Source organism: Haliaeetus albicilla, chromosome 27 (genome assembly GCF_947461875.1).
Source record: "Haliaeetus albicilla chromosome 27, bHalAlb1.1, whole genome shotgun sequence".
NCBI lineage: Eukaryota > Metazoa > Chordata > Aves > Accipitriformes > Accipitridae > Haliaeetus > Haliaeetus albicilla.
Genome location: NC_091509.1, coordinates 17505558 through 17521454, shown reverse-complemented (window position 1 = coordinate 17521454; position 15897 = coordinate 17505558). Strand labels below are relative to the sequence as shown.

Sequence of the window (15897 nt, the reverse complement as noted above, 5' to 3'; positions counted from 1 at the left end):
CAGCCTGTGGCATGACACAGCATTGGAAACGTTCCTACCAGAAGCTGTTGTATTTAAGCATTAAGATCATTAAAATCACGATAGCTTCATGTTTAATTATATATAGCGTGGATGGTCTCACTGGAATGGGATGGGATTGCTTCACAGGGGAACAGCCCTGCACTTAAAAACATAAATAAGCAATTTTTTTTCAGCATGAACATGATTATGAACAATCCTTTGCTAACAGTTTTCTCTGTTTCTTTGTTTGAAAAAAGCTACTTCAGTACTGTCCAACACAAATTCCCCTTTGGTCCATATCTGCATAAAACCCCAAAGCCTACTTTTTCATTACTAGGTGATAGGGTTTTTTCCATCATTTTAAAAAAAATCATATAGCTTCTACAGTTCTCTTACAAGCACAAAACAGCGATATTGATGAGGCATGATTATTTTTTTAATGTTTGTAAGACTAATTGTTTTAACTTTGAAAATAATTTACACTTATCATGCCATGCATCAGTATATTTGCTTTAAAAACAGAAGCAAAGAATAATTGAAAAGAGGGAAACTTCACTAGCTCAGCTGCCCCGCAAGGCATACAGGTCTTTTAAACATATTTTCTAGGTAAATCAATAAAAGATCTTTTTTTCTTATTTTCAAAATCACTAAAAAGAGCAAAGCACTAAAACAAGTCCTGATAAACACCCTGTTGCCAGATTTAACAAGGAAACCATTTACACAAGGCATTCCCTGCGGTCCCAGTTTTGCACGAGTTAAGCTTTAAATACATCCAACCCTGGTAATTTAGCTCATACCTTTTTGCAAACATAAGTACCTCCCGCAGGGCAGGTCCCCCCCCAGGCCATCGTGGCAGGTAGTCCAGGGGCTGCTGCCCCCCCCCAAATCAGCCTTGATGGCACCTGCATCCTACCCCGGCTGACAGCCAGGCACTGGGACCACGGCTTTCTGCACGCAAGCATCAGCTGATTTATAATCTTCTCCAAGGCGGTGGCAAGATGTCATAGAAGTGAAAGACAAGCCAGACATGGGTATTTATTTAGCCATTAAGTTGTATTCCTGGATCAAAAGCTACTTTAAATGTCAGGCTTCATTAGTCTATTTATCATGAGGGCAGCAGGTAAGAGAAATTACTATTACCAGTGGCAGCTCCCCTTTGGGACAGCTCTGGATATAAAGCACAGCAGGAGACACTTGTGTAACAGAAGGTGTTGCACAGCGTTTTCATTTGGCTTCCCTCGATAGACCAAACCCTGCTCGTGGTGTAGCACAAGAAGAAAGAGGATTCCGAAACCCAGGCACGGCCACTTCTGCCTATATGTGTGTATTACCCCATGTCTGGAGACAGCTCGGTGTACAAGTTTTGGGGGGAAGATTCACTGCCATTAAGGTTTTTGAGAGTTTAATGGGAAACCATCTTCTGGTTTGGTTCTCTCCCTCCTCTATTCCATTTGTTGCTGCTGTCCTGTATGGTGTCAGAGCCAGGTTCAGCGAGAAAACCCTATTTCATTTTACCGGGGAAGGCAATTAGGGGTTCCCCAAAATCCATCTCCCTGCAAACCACAATGCTGCACGTAACATCCGACCCCAGTCTTGGGGGGAATCCCGATGGGGCTGCTCCAGGCAGTGGGGTGACCCAAGTCCCCCTTGCCTGCAAATCCCCCCCAGGCTGTAGCAGCTCTCGCACCTCTGCTAAATTTCTTTCCAAAAAGGCCACCTGAGCACAGCCCAGGCATTGTCCACAGAATCTGGTGGGGCTCAGCGTCACCAAAGCCACAAAGGCTCCTCTGAAACATTTCTTTTGGGGGGAAACGGCATCCCACGGTCCAAACTGACAGCAGTAAATCCCCCAATAGAGATGTCAGGCAAACGATGCAGAGCAGCAGCCTGATAAGAGGCAAGTGTGTGTTAACAAACTAACCAAAAAAACCCCACAAATCTGTGCTCTAGTCTAAAAAAAAAAAAAAAAAAAAAATCTGTCCTCAGACTGCTGGGCGGCCTCTGCCCATTCTTTGATGGAAACAGAGCAGAAAGGAGCAGTAATTTGCTAAAAACTTCACCCATAATGCAAACCAGACTGTGGGGCTCTGCAAGAGAGCAGCCACCTCGGAGGCTGGGCTGGTCCACGCCGGGCATCCAGCAGCCGCGCACAGCCAACCCCTGCAACGAGAGCCCAGCTCCCTTCTACAGGGCACGAACACTTGCAAGGGTTTCTGAAATCCTTGGGAAACAAAAACTAAACAAAAAAAATCCCAGGGAAAAAAACCCCAAAACCCACCCAAACCCTATCTTGAGAATGTTTCTGGGGCAGCGCCAGGACCTGCCCACTGTTCAGCTCCTCCTTTGCATCACCAGCGTGGGCTCCCCGGAGCACTTTGGTTCCCAGCTCTCTTTAGTGGGCATGGTTAATGGTTGGACTCAATGATCTTGAAGGTCTTTTCCAACCTAAATGATTCTATGATTCTATTCTATGATTCCCAGACATGCCAATCACCTCCATCAGGGCTTCGTTGTGGAGATAAGGCACCTTTTCTCCTTTTCCTTAAACGCAAGATCTGCCTTCTTCCATCCGTTTGCAGAGCTCCCTCCTTGTTTTACTGGATGTCTTCTCAAAGATGCTCAAGAAAAAAAACCTGGAAGCAAATCTAATGCTGACCGGTCCAAAGGGGAGGAAAGCGAGCGCTGCGCTGGAGCTGTGTGGGACACCGCTTGGGTTTGTGAGCAAGGTTACTCGGATAAAATGCAAAGAAATGCCACCGCAGAGCCGGTTCGTTCGCTCCTCCTGATGCAAAGGGAAGGGAAGGAGCCACCGCGGCCAACTGCCTCGGCTCCTGGGCCAGCAGCTCTCTGCAAGGAGCACCCCAGCGGGTCAGATCAGCTTATCTGCTGCTTAGCATCATTTCAGAAGCAACAGCTCACTCATCTGTGCATCACATTGCACCAGTTTTCTTCCAAAACAACAAAGTGGTTTTATGGAAGAAAGAGTTCCCCTGACTTCCCCCAAATTTCTGAGGCTTAAATGAGTTCCACGTGTTCTGTGCAACTGCTTGTTTCATGCATTTGGTTTTCAATTGGGTTTCAGAATTTTTTTTTTTTAAATGTCCAACTATGAGAGAGGAGATAGCCTCTGTGGTGGGAATGCAATTTTGAAGTCGGCAAGCAACTGTTTTGGAAGAATATTGACACTTGAAGCAAACACTTCAGCCACTTGCTGTTTTATATTCTTCCCCCACCAGCGCCACCCCTAGTTGACAGCTGCTGTTTGGTTTACCTCTCTTGTGGTTAATGAGCAAACTTATTGTTTTTTCTCAGTTTTCCTCTGCCTACAAGCCAAGCCTCAGTACCACATGGCTGTGCCCAAATGCACTGGAAACAGAGACATAGATCCACCAGCTGCACCCGCACTTGAAGCGGGGAAACCAGAGGAAAATCAGCACGAGAAGCCAGAAACCAAATCCCTGCTTCAACCAGGCATCGGGTGGTGAAGGACCTTTTCCACCACGCATATCCCTAAGCCTCCCCCTGCACGAGCCAGCTCAGGATAAGGTGGCCAAGCTGGGTCCAAGTCATCACCTGAAAAGCCGTGCATGCCCCGTATCAGAAATCTGTTTGTGCAATTTGGGCAGAAAAGTTCTCCTTGCTATTGCTGTCGGCAACTTCACCAGGCCCTCTCCTCTCCCCGGCCAGAAACACGGGGAGTGCAGAAGATCAACAAATGCATCTGCAATTCCTCTGCTGGGTGAGATATGAGACAACTTCTTATTTTCCCTATGGAAGAATTACCTCTAAATCAAAAGAAAAATAAGCTGCTGCCACAAAGAGCTGGTCTTTACAAAGTCATTGTTGTCTCCACATCAGAGAGCCAGTAAACGGATGTAGCAGGAAAATACGCTGGATCTGCTTTCCTTGCATAAAGCGATTTTCCCCTCTAGGCAAATAATTACGTGAATTGGCCACAAAACTAATATTAAAATAAAATGAAAAAGACTAGAACTCCAAAGTTTGCCTTGTAAAATGAATATTTGTTACTTGTGTCTTTTGGGCTCTTACTGGGAGAAGTATGTGTGCAAATGACTTCATTCACAGGAGAATTCACACTCCTTGAATTTTGAATATTTATGAGTAAAGATATGCAGAAGAACAAACACAGGACCAAACCCTAAATTACAGCTATGATCTTGATGAACCTTGCTAAGAAAACTAAATAGCCAGCTTACCAACAGAAGCCTTCATTTTGGGGATGGACACCAATCACATGATGCAGTATTTGAAAATATCTGTCTAGAGATGCCAGATATTAAATATGAAATTTTTTAATTCTGTGCATGCACAACCAACCAAAACACCCACGCAATGTACAGACGCTCCGTGTCCGCGCATGAGCTACCACCCAGGGTCTGGAAAGCACCCACCCACTGTGAAAAAAACAGGAAAAGTCTGAGATCCACACGCTCTTCCCTACAGCCCATCAGGTCTGGCCACATAGCGTGGTCTCCCATATCTCAACATGGGATTTCTGGCAGCCCTCCTGAAGAGTTAAACCACTGCCTGTTGCTCTGGTTTGGGCACGGAGCAATCTTGAGCTCTGCACGACTCCTCCTGTGACCCTCTCCGGCTGCACCCTGAGCGTGCCCAAGCAGGACTTGGAGATAATTGCATAGATACATGCAACTCATCGAGTCACCAGGCAGTCCAATTCCAAGTTACTTTTACAGTTCTCCTGAAAAAAACAGTTTATTATTAACGTCACATCTGGTTTTCTGGTGTTGCCATTTCCAAAATGCCTGGCTAAGTGCATGTCTTGGAGCTTTCTGGTAAACTCTGAGGGACCACAACGGGACGGAGGAACTGCCACCAGGAACCGGCTTGGGCACGTGTTCCTCATTCCCCACACGTCAGCCTGTCTGTATTCGTAATACATTTATGGGTCAACACACAAACAACTTGCACAGACTTTCCCTTGCTAAGTTATCTACACTAATTGAAATTCTTAATTGCTGAGGGGAGAAAACCCCAAACTCCATTGGTTATGGCCAAGGTCTAGAGCTGCCACCAAAGTCCCCATCACGCTACTCCACTGCACTGGAGTCATGCAAGTCAAGGAACCAACTTCCCTTCTGCATGTGCTCCTCCAACTCCTCTCCCAGACATCAGCTCAGAAAAAACATTTGGCTTCACTTTATGTCTTGAAAATTAATTAAAAACAGAGTTTATCATCCTTACAAGCTGATTTCCGGCTACAGGCATTACAGTTGACTTCAGTGGATAACTCTGGATTTACAATTCTGTAGCAAAAGGAAGACATTAGCTCACTGTACATGGCTCCCAAAATAAAGTTTCTGGAGATGCTGAGCTGCTTAGCTCCAACAGCATCTTAGTGTGAGGTGGACTTCAAATACCTGAGAACGGCCTGTACAAGAATATTTCAATTTTGACTGAGCAATTATTCCCCAGAAGGTGTGCCAGCATTGAGCAATGCCTCTGTTGTGTCTCTCCTTTGCCCTAAGTCCGTTATTTGATTATATTGGTGTAGTTACCTGTCATTAGAAGAGGATGCTACTACTCAATATTGAATTATTTTGAGTAACAAGCTGCATTACTTCTAAGCAGACAGAACTTGAAGCCCTTTTCTCCGTGCCTTCCTAAAGAGTTCCCACCATTAAGAGTGACAGGCAGGAGGATTCTTGGGCTCTTTCAGGCAACACATGAGTGACTTACAAAATTCAGAAGGCAAACATTATACACTAGAGAAACAAAATTAATAACACTGCTCAACTAAAAATAGATGCTAATATTCTAAGGAAAATGTATAACATAGGAGACAACTCTGTTTCATATCATACTTTTTTTTTCTGAAAGCCTCTTCCCTGCTCTGCTTTTTATTAATGAAGACATGCACATGAAGTAATTCCCCTCATTAATCAACTTAATTCTTTTGGTTTCTTCCCACTTGAAGTGACAACCCTCCATTCGGGATGTCACGTAGCAGCGTAGCAGAGACTAATTTTAGGGAGGGACAAGTAGCAGAGACAGATGAAACTCTCGAGAAACAGAGACTTTGGCTTCAAGAGGCCTCTCCAGTAGACGGGAAGAGGGAAGGGAATGGGTTCTGATGAACCACAAAGGCAGCATCTCATTGGAAAAGAGAAATATCGTGCAGGAGGACAGCTGAGTAGTTTGAAGGCAAGTATAAAACCATCCCCGCATGGGGCAGGGGAAGGGATGGGGCCAAAAAGCATCACCCAACCATTGCTTCTCCCCTCTGTACGTTTTTCGACTCCATTAAACAGCTACATAACGGGAAGATCCGCCTGCACTGAAAGGTCAGCTGCAAAGCCTACTTGCAGTCCAGCTCTTCCATCTGCTCCTCATTTTCTCTTTTTTTCCTCCTGCCCAGATGCAGCTGCCCGCCCTGCTAACGTAAGCAGCCGAAAGCCCCACTGCATCAGCCCTCCGCACAGCCAATCCCTCCGCTCCCCTCCCAGCTTTACGAGGGCAAATGCCCCCCGACACGCTGACGCACTGACAGCACATCAAGTCGAGGGGAACCGCTCGGCAGCGCGGATGCTCCTTGCTTCAGAAAGCACGGCTCGGGACAAGTCCCAGGGGATCCCGGTCCCAGCGCCTGGGTCTGCCCAACGAGAAACACATTTCCATCATCACGGCGGCCGCACATCTGCTTTTCCTCTGCTCCAGCGCGCCCTTGCGCAAACCCGAGCTCAAACTTCAGGGCCGTGCTTCAGTTTGGGGATGGGCCGGGTGGGCTTTTGGAAAAGGTGTCGCCCAAATTTTCCTCGTCCATCCGATCTAAAGGCTGCTGTCGTCTCTTCAGAAGAGCTGGCGACGGGAAGCACCGGAGCAAAACGATGCAGTTAAACCAGCGGCGGCAGGAACACCCTCCACGGCAGCAGGGAGACCCTCAGCACGCACCTGGACCCCTGCAAAGCCCGGGGCGAGGACAACCGGGACTCCACCACCATACCCACAGCCACCGGGCAGGTCCCCCAGCAGGGGACTTGCAGACACAGCCGTACCACCAGGCAGGGCTAACCAAAGGTAGAGCAGGTTGCTCAGGACCTCATCTAGAAAACTGATGTTTTTTCTCTCCTGAACGGCTCGTTTTGCAGCATTTTTTTATCACTGTTTTTTTCCTTAGAGACCGCTGCATCACTAATAAATCAATGGAGCCTTGTAATCAATCTGTAATTATCAATTATTCTGGGGTTTCTGTATAAAGGAATCATTTATTCTGTAGTTTTCAGTCACCAATGCTGCCAGTTCACCCCAGGACACCATCCGCCACACACCGACGTGTTACTCCAGCCACCACCACCAGCACAAAGAGCCAGAGGAACATCGCGGTGTCCAGCAAGAAGGACCACGCAGACATCAGATGAGAAAAGCAACCTGCTAGTTCTCCTCCACCTTTGGGGTAAAGCGCTCTGCTTCCCCCCCCAGAAATTGTTTTAGGTAATTTTCTCCAAAAAGGACTTTCCAAGATTAGCATTTTGGCATCCAAAAGAGTAAAAGCCTCCCTGCTGCCTTCATTTGCGTTCTTGCAAGCTCGGGAGGTGCAAGGCAGGCTCTCAGATTAAGCAGATTTGCCCCTCGAAACTCAGGAGCTTATGATGATCACTCTAACACCATTACTATGGGCAAATTACGCAGCCAAGAGGAGGAAAAAAATGAAAAAATTGCAGGTATTTTGGACACTAAATAGATCTTCCACCTTTCTCTGCCCTCAGCTCTCCACAGAGCACACACACGGACGACCCACATTCAAGTCCCCGCAGAACCTGAATGATATTCAATATAACGGCTCTTAAATTGGCTCCGAGACCCTTCTTCCCCCCAAGAGCCGGTTCTCGCAGCAGCTGAAGCGAGAAGCACAGCAAGTCGTGAGCTTCTGCCATGTTAATCAGTCACCGGGGTCTGGGTGAGCCCGTGGGAGCCATCTCTGCCCGACCCAGGCTGAATGCAATTTCCCCTGTGTGTAACTGGATTACCTGCAGAGCAGTTTTTATGTCGCAATTTTGTTATTTGTCAAGTGCAGTTACAAATCTGGCAGCCCAAGTTTCACCCTTCCGACATCAGCTTTCCCCACCTGTCAGAAAAACCCCAAAATGGATTAGATTATTGGCCGGGCGCTCAAAAAAAGCTTTAAAAGCCTCCCCAGCACTGCAATTAAAAAAGAAACAGAAAGTCTCAGAAAAGACAATCTTCAGGCAACATCTGAAGCAGCTGATACTGCAAAGGCACGTGTACAGCAGCACAAGTTCGTGCCTTACCACAGATATCAAAAAGGCTCTTTTTTCCTTAATCTGCCCCTGATATCAAAAGTCCACTTTAAACTAATCATCTGCACGGTCTTTGTCCTGCTGTCAAATTTGGCTGAAATGAGCAAGGTTCAAAAGTTACCAGGGAAAGAGAAGAGAAGACAGACCCATGCAGCCCTTAGCCCATAGGAACCTACGTTGAAATTCAGGCTGAGTTATATGCTGCGATCCACGTTCAATGGGATGTCAAAACCAAGTCAAACAAGACCAGAAAAGCAACAGAACCCGACATTCTTCATTGCTGTTATGGTAATGTTAGTAGGCTGTACCATAGGTCTAAAAATAGAAACTAAATCCTCTCCAGGGTTTAAAAACTAATAATAATGAACCTATAGAACTTCATAAGAAGAAACTGTTTCTGCTGTAAAGTTTTATTGCAGGGCACAAACCCCTCCCCTTAAGATGTTAACTATCAAAATATTGAAAGCATCTTACAAAAGCTGTTTTCTCTTTGGACCCTGTCTCCAGAGCTCTGGTTCACTTCATCCCTTTAAAGCTTCCATTGCTTGCAGGTCGGTTATACACCAGCAGCTCACAAATAAACTCAAGGCACTGCTAGCCAAGGGATGCACGTGTCACCACACCTATCTCTGACACCAAACACCATTTAATATCCACTTGCTACTTCTGCATTTGCACCACATCCACCTCCTGAACCAGCTCGGAGTTTGTTTGATCACCCTGAAGGGAACTGAATAATTAAATTGATTTGACTACACAACTGGATGTAATAAAGCCTGTCCATATGCTTCTGCTGAGTAAGACTCTCAAGGCTGTTTTATGTTTAGTTTCCTCCTTCTTCAGGTATACGTATTGCTTAGGAAATGCAATTATCGTCACCTCCTTATTAGATAAAGCTAATTACCATAGCCACAGCCATGTGGATGCAGTAATTCAGCGTTTGCTAGGTTTGGCTCAGCCAGTTTTACAAAGTCAGGAATAAGACCAGCCGCACAGCTCGCCTGGACTGCAGGTCCTGGAGGGAAGGAGAGAGGAGGGAAAACCTCTCGGCAACATTAACACCATTTTCCTGGTGCAGATATGGCAGCAGGGCTGGAGGTCACTGCCAGGCCCCGGCACCATCCAGGAGAGCTGAAGCAGCACCAAAATCCCTCACCAGGAGCTGGGATGGGCTGCCCACCCGGACAGGCTGGGGGTGATGCTCCGTCCTAGGGAAAAAATCACTATTTCCCCCCAGCGCTTCTGGTTTTCAGAGCTCTGCAACCAAACCACAGGCACAAGCTTTGCCAGAATATGACTGACACAGAGAAGGGGGGAAACCTGCCATGGGCACTGCTAATCCAGAGGCGGTTGCCCACATCCCCCAAGAACAGAAAGCCACCCTAAAACTGCCATTAAACAGCCCAATTAGAGCAAACTCTCCCATCTTAATTTCTAATCAATTAAACTCTTCATTTCCAACAAACCACTTGTACATTTGTATAACCTCTGGGGCCGGGCAGGTACCACCTGAGGGAGGCAAACCACCGCTCTGCGCCCACCCCAGCCCTCCTGCCCTCCCAAATCAGCAGCCCCGTTTGCTCATAGACTTCCCCACCCTTCCCTCACACTAAATTTTTTGAAATTGGTGGAGCCCTGAGTGCTTTCGTGTTAGGGATGCAACAGCAGCGCAGATTCGTTCTGCAAAATTAACCCCCTCTCGCACCGCTCCCCTTCTGGGGCCGGTGCTGCTGGGGAAAGAAACGCTGCTGTCTTCCCCCAGGAAGGCTCACAGGGGTCCAGGGGGAAAGAAAACTGAAATCGTCTCTCTCTTTCCCTTCTGATCCTCCTTCCCTTGAGCTTCCAAGTCCATCACACACAGAAAACTCAATAGAAGTTTCTGTGGTTTATGGGTGTTCAGGGGGAACTGGGCCAGGGCATGAGGTGGCAGAGACAAGGAGTGAGTTTTCCTAACACAGTCCTTTGGAGGAAGGAAAAGAAAGGAAGGAAAAGAAAGGAAGGAAAAGAAAGGAAGGAAAAGAAAGGAAGGAAAAGAAAGGAAGGAAAAGAAAGGAAGGAAAAGAAAGGAAGGAAAAGAAAGGAAGGAAAAGAAAGGAAGGAAAAGAAAGGAAGGAAAAGAAAGGAAGGAAAAGAAAAAAAAAAAGGCATCAACCACAGGAAAGAGAAGGCTAAGTACTTTTCTTTACCTCATAAATGGAACAGCAGGGCAAATAGCCAGGAAGACCCTTCCAGAGCATCAGGCAGTGCAGGACTTGCTGCACTCATTAAAAAAAGCACGAACAGAGCTGGAAACGTGCTGTGAACACGGAGGATCTAGACAGCGATTTTTACCAACCCATCACAATGAGCGCATAACACGGGAGTCGCTCCCCGACGAGCCATCGCGCCCCTGGGAGCCGGAGCACCGCGGCCGTCCGAGTGCATTACTGGGGATGAGGGGAACCAGCCGGGAGGCTGCAGTTTGGGATCTGGCCAGAACAAGGTCTCCCTCCTCCTGCAGAAAGCTGCTCAGAGCCTTTAACAGCCCCAGGTTACCCGCGTTATTTCTCCCCCAGAAGATGCCTCCCTCTAACACCGACATTTCAGTGGTGCCCATGGGCACGGCAAGGGCACCAACTCCCAAATTACCTCTCCTCCTCCAAGCCTCTGCAAAATCTCTCCTTGCCGACAGGCTGGGCAGGACACCTCTGCCCCCAGGGAAAAATTTTTTGGAGTTTGGTGAATGAGGACCTCTTTCAACACCTGAAGCTCTTTCACCGATGTCCCCAAATTTGGCCACCTCCAGCTGTGAGCGGGACAAACCCCAAAGCCTTTACTGACTTTGCAGTCCAGTGAACTCTTAGGCAAGAGCACAAATAATACCATGAAAGGGCTCAGGTATTTCACCCCTATAAACATTAATGGAGAATACTGCACAGGCTCCTGCGTTTTACAGCTAAATCCCTCAAAAGCTATCACTGATGAAAAGGGAGGGAAGCAGGATAAAAAAAAAAAAAAAAAGAGACCAAGACAGGCAAAGAAAATCAAGTGTCATGGAAAAGATGGAGAGGACCACGGAGAGCAGATTAGAAGAGAATAAAAATAAAAGGAATAGCGGAGTTACCGGGTAACCATCGCGTCCTGACTGCCCCTGTGGTGGGGGAACAAGTGAGATAACAAGTCAGTCAATGCACCCGTAGCAGCATCGCAACACATAGCAGCAGGCAGGAGACGGGGCCATCAGCTCCCCAGCCAGCCCCGGGACTAAACTCTCTCCAGAGAAACCTCTCAGGGCAAATTTTCCTTTCGGGAAGGTCATGCTTACAGCACATTTTTCCCCAGATTTTGATCTCGTGCTTCCCTTTAGCTACTTACCAAGGCTTTTGCCAACTCACACCCGCCCCTGCTGCCTGTGCTCGGTCCCTGCCGCTGTGGATGCGCGTGGTACCCACTAGATCCTGGCCATAAACCCGCCCCGGGACGTGGGTACCGAGGGGTACGGGAGCACCCGGGTGCTGGGGAGGCTGCGGCGATGCCAAGCCAGCGGCTGGGACAGCCCGCCTGCCCGGGAGCAATTGCTGAGCTTCAAACTCCTATTCCAGCACTTGGTTCAATGAAGGTTTCCCCCTCTTTGATCCGTTAATTTCCTCGCGGGATGCGGCTCTCCCAGCTCACCTCTACGCTTTGCTTTAGTTTGCAACGAAGCAGAAAGAAAAGCTGATGCTGCGGGGAAAAGACCTTACTTAAGTTGCCAGCAACACCTGCAAGATCAGCGGAAGAAACCGCAACCCATTTCAGGATATTTCACCTTTTCTGCTCTCCTCAGGGGGGTTCCCAAAGGCATTTACAGCTCGAGCTGCCGTTAAACGCGCCGTGAGCAAGAGCAGAGGAGCCTGCTGCAAGCCAGACGTAAGGCAGATTCCCGGGAAGGAGCTGTTAAGTATTAGCTGGTACACAAGTAGGCAGTAAAGCGTGTATCTGGTACAGCAATGTCGTCTGCTACCATAAACATAGGTTATGTCGGCATGCTGCGGCTATACAGTCAGATTCATACATTTCTTAGGGCATGAAATAGCTCTGGCAGCCCCCTTCGTACCACGCACGGTGGTTCTCCCGTCTTGCTAAGTGCCCCTGCAGCTTTCAATGCCTCCTGCAGCCCGACTGATTCATCCAGAAACAACATTGACTTCAACAACCACCTATTTAACAAATTACAGTCTTGGGATAAAGCGTACAGTGAGATTTTTATGGAGATGTATGGCACTGGAGCACGCGCAGATAAATAGGAAACACTTGTAACTCCCAGCCCTTGCTCGCTGGTGAGTTCCCCAGCCAGCATGCTAATACATAAAGTGTTTGTTAATATCTGGGACTGTAAATGTTTAATTACGGTCTGTGGTAAGTCTATCCTTCAACTGTAGAAATTTCCTACCCAGCATGTGATTTTAATACCCTCCAAAACAGAGGGTTTATAGCACATCTGAGCAGAATACCCCTTACTCACAGACAGGACGATAAATCATCCAACAGCCACAAATCCTGTACCACAAATTCTAATAATTTCATATACACAACTAGCTTATGACAGCCAAAAAATAAAATACCAGAACAACTGCTACTAGGGAACAACAGAATTGAGGATACAGTTTTAGCAGAGTGTGATGCTGTACATGTAAGATGTAATCGATTCCTTATGGCCAAAATCAAGAAACAGAAGAAACTAATAGAGTTAAATACAGTACTGTTGAAATAAAATAATATTGTGGTTCTGTGGGTTCTAGGACTTTTATTATATATTATGTTTAAAGAAGTCTCTGGCAAATACTGCTTGCAGGATTTTTTTTTTTTTTAGTTTTTTTTTTTAAATGAACTAAACCAGGAGTTGTCTTTTAAAGAAGGGCAAGGGGTGGGGCGGGGGGAGAAAAAAGTCTTGTTTGTGTTAAAACTCCCCTGTACTCCATTTGCAATTCAATAGTGCCGTGGGAACCAGGAAATGAAACCAACTAGAGACAAAGAAAAATTAATAGTGCACCATATGTTGCCTATGTCAAATCACATACAATAAAAGTGAACAGACAGCACACGTGAGGAAGCGTAACCCAGCTGGCTGCGTGTGGGCTGATAACTGCCTCTGAGCAGGAGCAGAGCCGAAATGGTTAAATAAATCCATTTTAAATAAGTCAAAGTACTTCATTAAAGAGAAAAACATCCCTTAAAAGATGTATAATATGGAGTTTTAAATAGGCAGTATCCTCTTCATTGGTAACCTGCCATTGAGTGAGAATTTTTTTTTTTTCAATAATTAAGCCCATTTGCATGAATTGCAGAGAGGAAAAAAAAAATATATATAATAACCACGCAGAAGCCCAGCTGGGACTGACTGTAGCACCCAAAAGGGCTCCCCAGCTGCACAAGGCTGCGCTTAGCCTCAGCGGATGCTCTCCATGACCTCAGGATCTTGCCCAATGACGTGACTGCGACGCAGGTTTTGGTGAAACAGGTAAACAGCCGTGCTGCTGGGCAGCCGTGCCGAGCTCTGGGCCAGGCAGGCGGGAATTCACCTCCCAGGGGTGCTCCTTCAGTCAATGCCCAAGTTGCTAATATTTCAAAAACCCATAGAGTCACTTCTGTTGTGTGGGTTGGAGAGGCTGCGTTGCAGTTTTTAATTACCGAACATTTACAGGAAAATTAATTTATTGATAGGCTACATTTCTGAACACAAACTAGCAAGAAAAATTCATTTGTTTGCATTTCTCAAGCCAGAGTCTTGGATTTATTGCAAATGCTGGGTACAACTTTTAAAGCAAATTAATTTAGATGTCCCGTAAGGATAGTCAAGCCAAAGCTGTTAAGTCTTAAATTTTCCGTAAGGATAGTCAAGCCAAAGCTGTTAAGTCTTAAATTTTCCCGATTTGCTCCTTCAAAACCTGGCCAAATAATAATTGTGCTCAAAGCCCTCTTAAATCTTTACATTAAAAAATGAACTTGAAATAGAAGCAAAAATTCAAAGGGCTGAAAGCCATCAACTAAACCCACAGGCAGCGCTGCCGATCCCAGGAGAACCAAGCCACAGCACCGCGACAGCCCCCATGCTTCACCTCCATTTCCTTGCCACCTTTTGGCTTTTACACAGATTTACAGAACTGGAAATTAATTAGCCCAGGAATAGTTAGCAAATTTATTTTTCCTGAAACGATCCCTTTTCAACTCAGCGATGCTCTATAGGAAGAGAACAACGTGAAGAAACATCTCTTAGTGCAACGATGGAGAAGGAAACACGTGGCTGCAAACAGCCTGTGCCTCTCCTCCTCCTCCTCCTCTTCCTTTGGGGGAAGAAAGGTAGAAAACCAGAAGCACCTAATGCCCCTAATTTCTTTTTTAAGAATCCCTCAGCAACTTGGAGGGCACAAATGAAATGCCGTTTTCTCACTCCAAAACCAGCAGGAGAACATCAGATTTGGACGTGGTGGTGGCACAGCCAAAGGCACGTCTGCACATTTGGAAGGAGGAGTTGACACATTTTCAACTATTACCCCTTCAAACAACAAATTCCCCATTGGTAGGAATGCTCGTTATTCTCCCCAACACTTCAAAGAGAGAAGCAAGCAAGCTACGGCTTTCCTTCTAGCCCCCCCTGTGAGGCTACCAAACCCATATTAAATAATAGAAACACGACAGATAAGAAAAGCAAGACAGAGTTTTAGAACTAAAAAACCCCACTGAAATGTTAAAATATTAGTACAGCACTGTTTCTGCTAAATGGAAGTGGACTGAAGAACTCTTTAAAGGGAAAACTCTTTTTTACCGAATATTTTCTGGGTTTAAAATTACTGGAAGTCCCTCAGGGCAGCAAGTTAAACATTTAAAAACTTTTTTTCCCCTTCTCTATTTGTCTACAATCGTGAAAAAAAAATACAGCAGCATCTGGTACCAATTTTGCTTCCAGACACACCTCTACCAAAAAATGCTGTGCTTTTGCAATGACACCGAACGGCAGGGGAGGGGGGAAGGGGAAGCCTTAACTTTGTTGATCCAACAGTAAAATCCAGGATACTTACGGCAGGTCCTGGAAAACAAAAGAAAAACAAAGAAAAAAACGTCACTTAATTACAAAGAAAAAGTATAATCTGATAAAACAGCACACAGCAGGAACCTAAATCAGAACGATTCAGTACTTTTCAGTTCATTTCCAATGGGATGACTTTCCCGATACACTTCACACCATCCGCATCCTCCTGTTACGGGAACATCTCACCCCTGCTGCTGCAGGGCAGTATTTACAGGGGGTGTAAACCCAATCTTTTCCCATCTTTTCCCCAGTGTCACTCTGTTCCGTCTCCCCCCACGAGACCCCGGGCACTTCACAAGGCATCGCCCGTGTTCAGGGCTTGGGGCACCACGTGCCACCGCAGAGCAGCGCCAGCAAAAAGCAGATAGACTCAGCTGGAATTTTATGAGCAAGAAGTACGTTTTCACTATGGAGCTTATTTTTCTTCAGGTTATACAAGAGGAGCTGGAGATACACTTGCAAAAGCCAAAGGAGCAGTGCAGTGCCAGGGGCACCGGGCAAGGATGTTGCTACAGGTGCCACAGATCCCAAACATCACTGTAAGATCCCAAA

At 46.5% G+C, this 15897-nt stretch overlaps 1 protein-coding gene across 1 annotated transcript in view; it reads right to left on the bottom strand.

Annotated features, from left to right (window-relative positions):
* The window catches only part of COL23A1 (collagen type XXIII alpha 1 chain), a 201516-nt gene that overhangs the window by 41267 nt on the left and 144352 nt on the right, over window positions 1–15897 (bottom strand). The window contains exons 4-5 of the mRNA XM_069772593.1: window positions 15335–15342; window positions 11401–11427 (exon numbers count right to left, since the gene is read on the bottom strand). Coding sequence (XP_069628694.1) covers window positions 11401–11427; window positions 15335–15342 — 35 coding nt within the window. The remainder of the gene's footprint in view (window positions 1–11400; window positions 11428–15334; window positions 15343–15897) is intronic.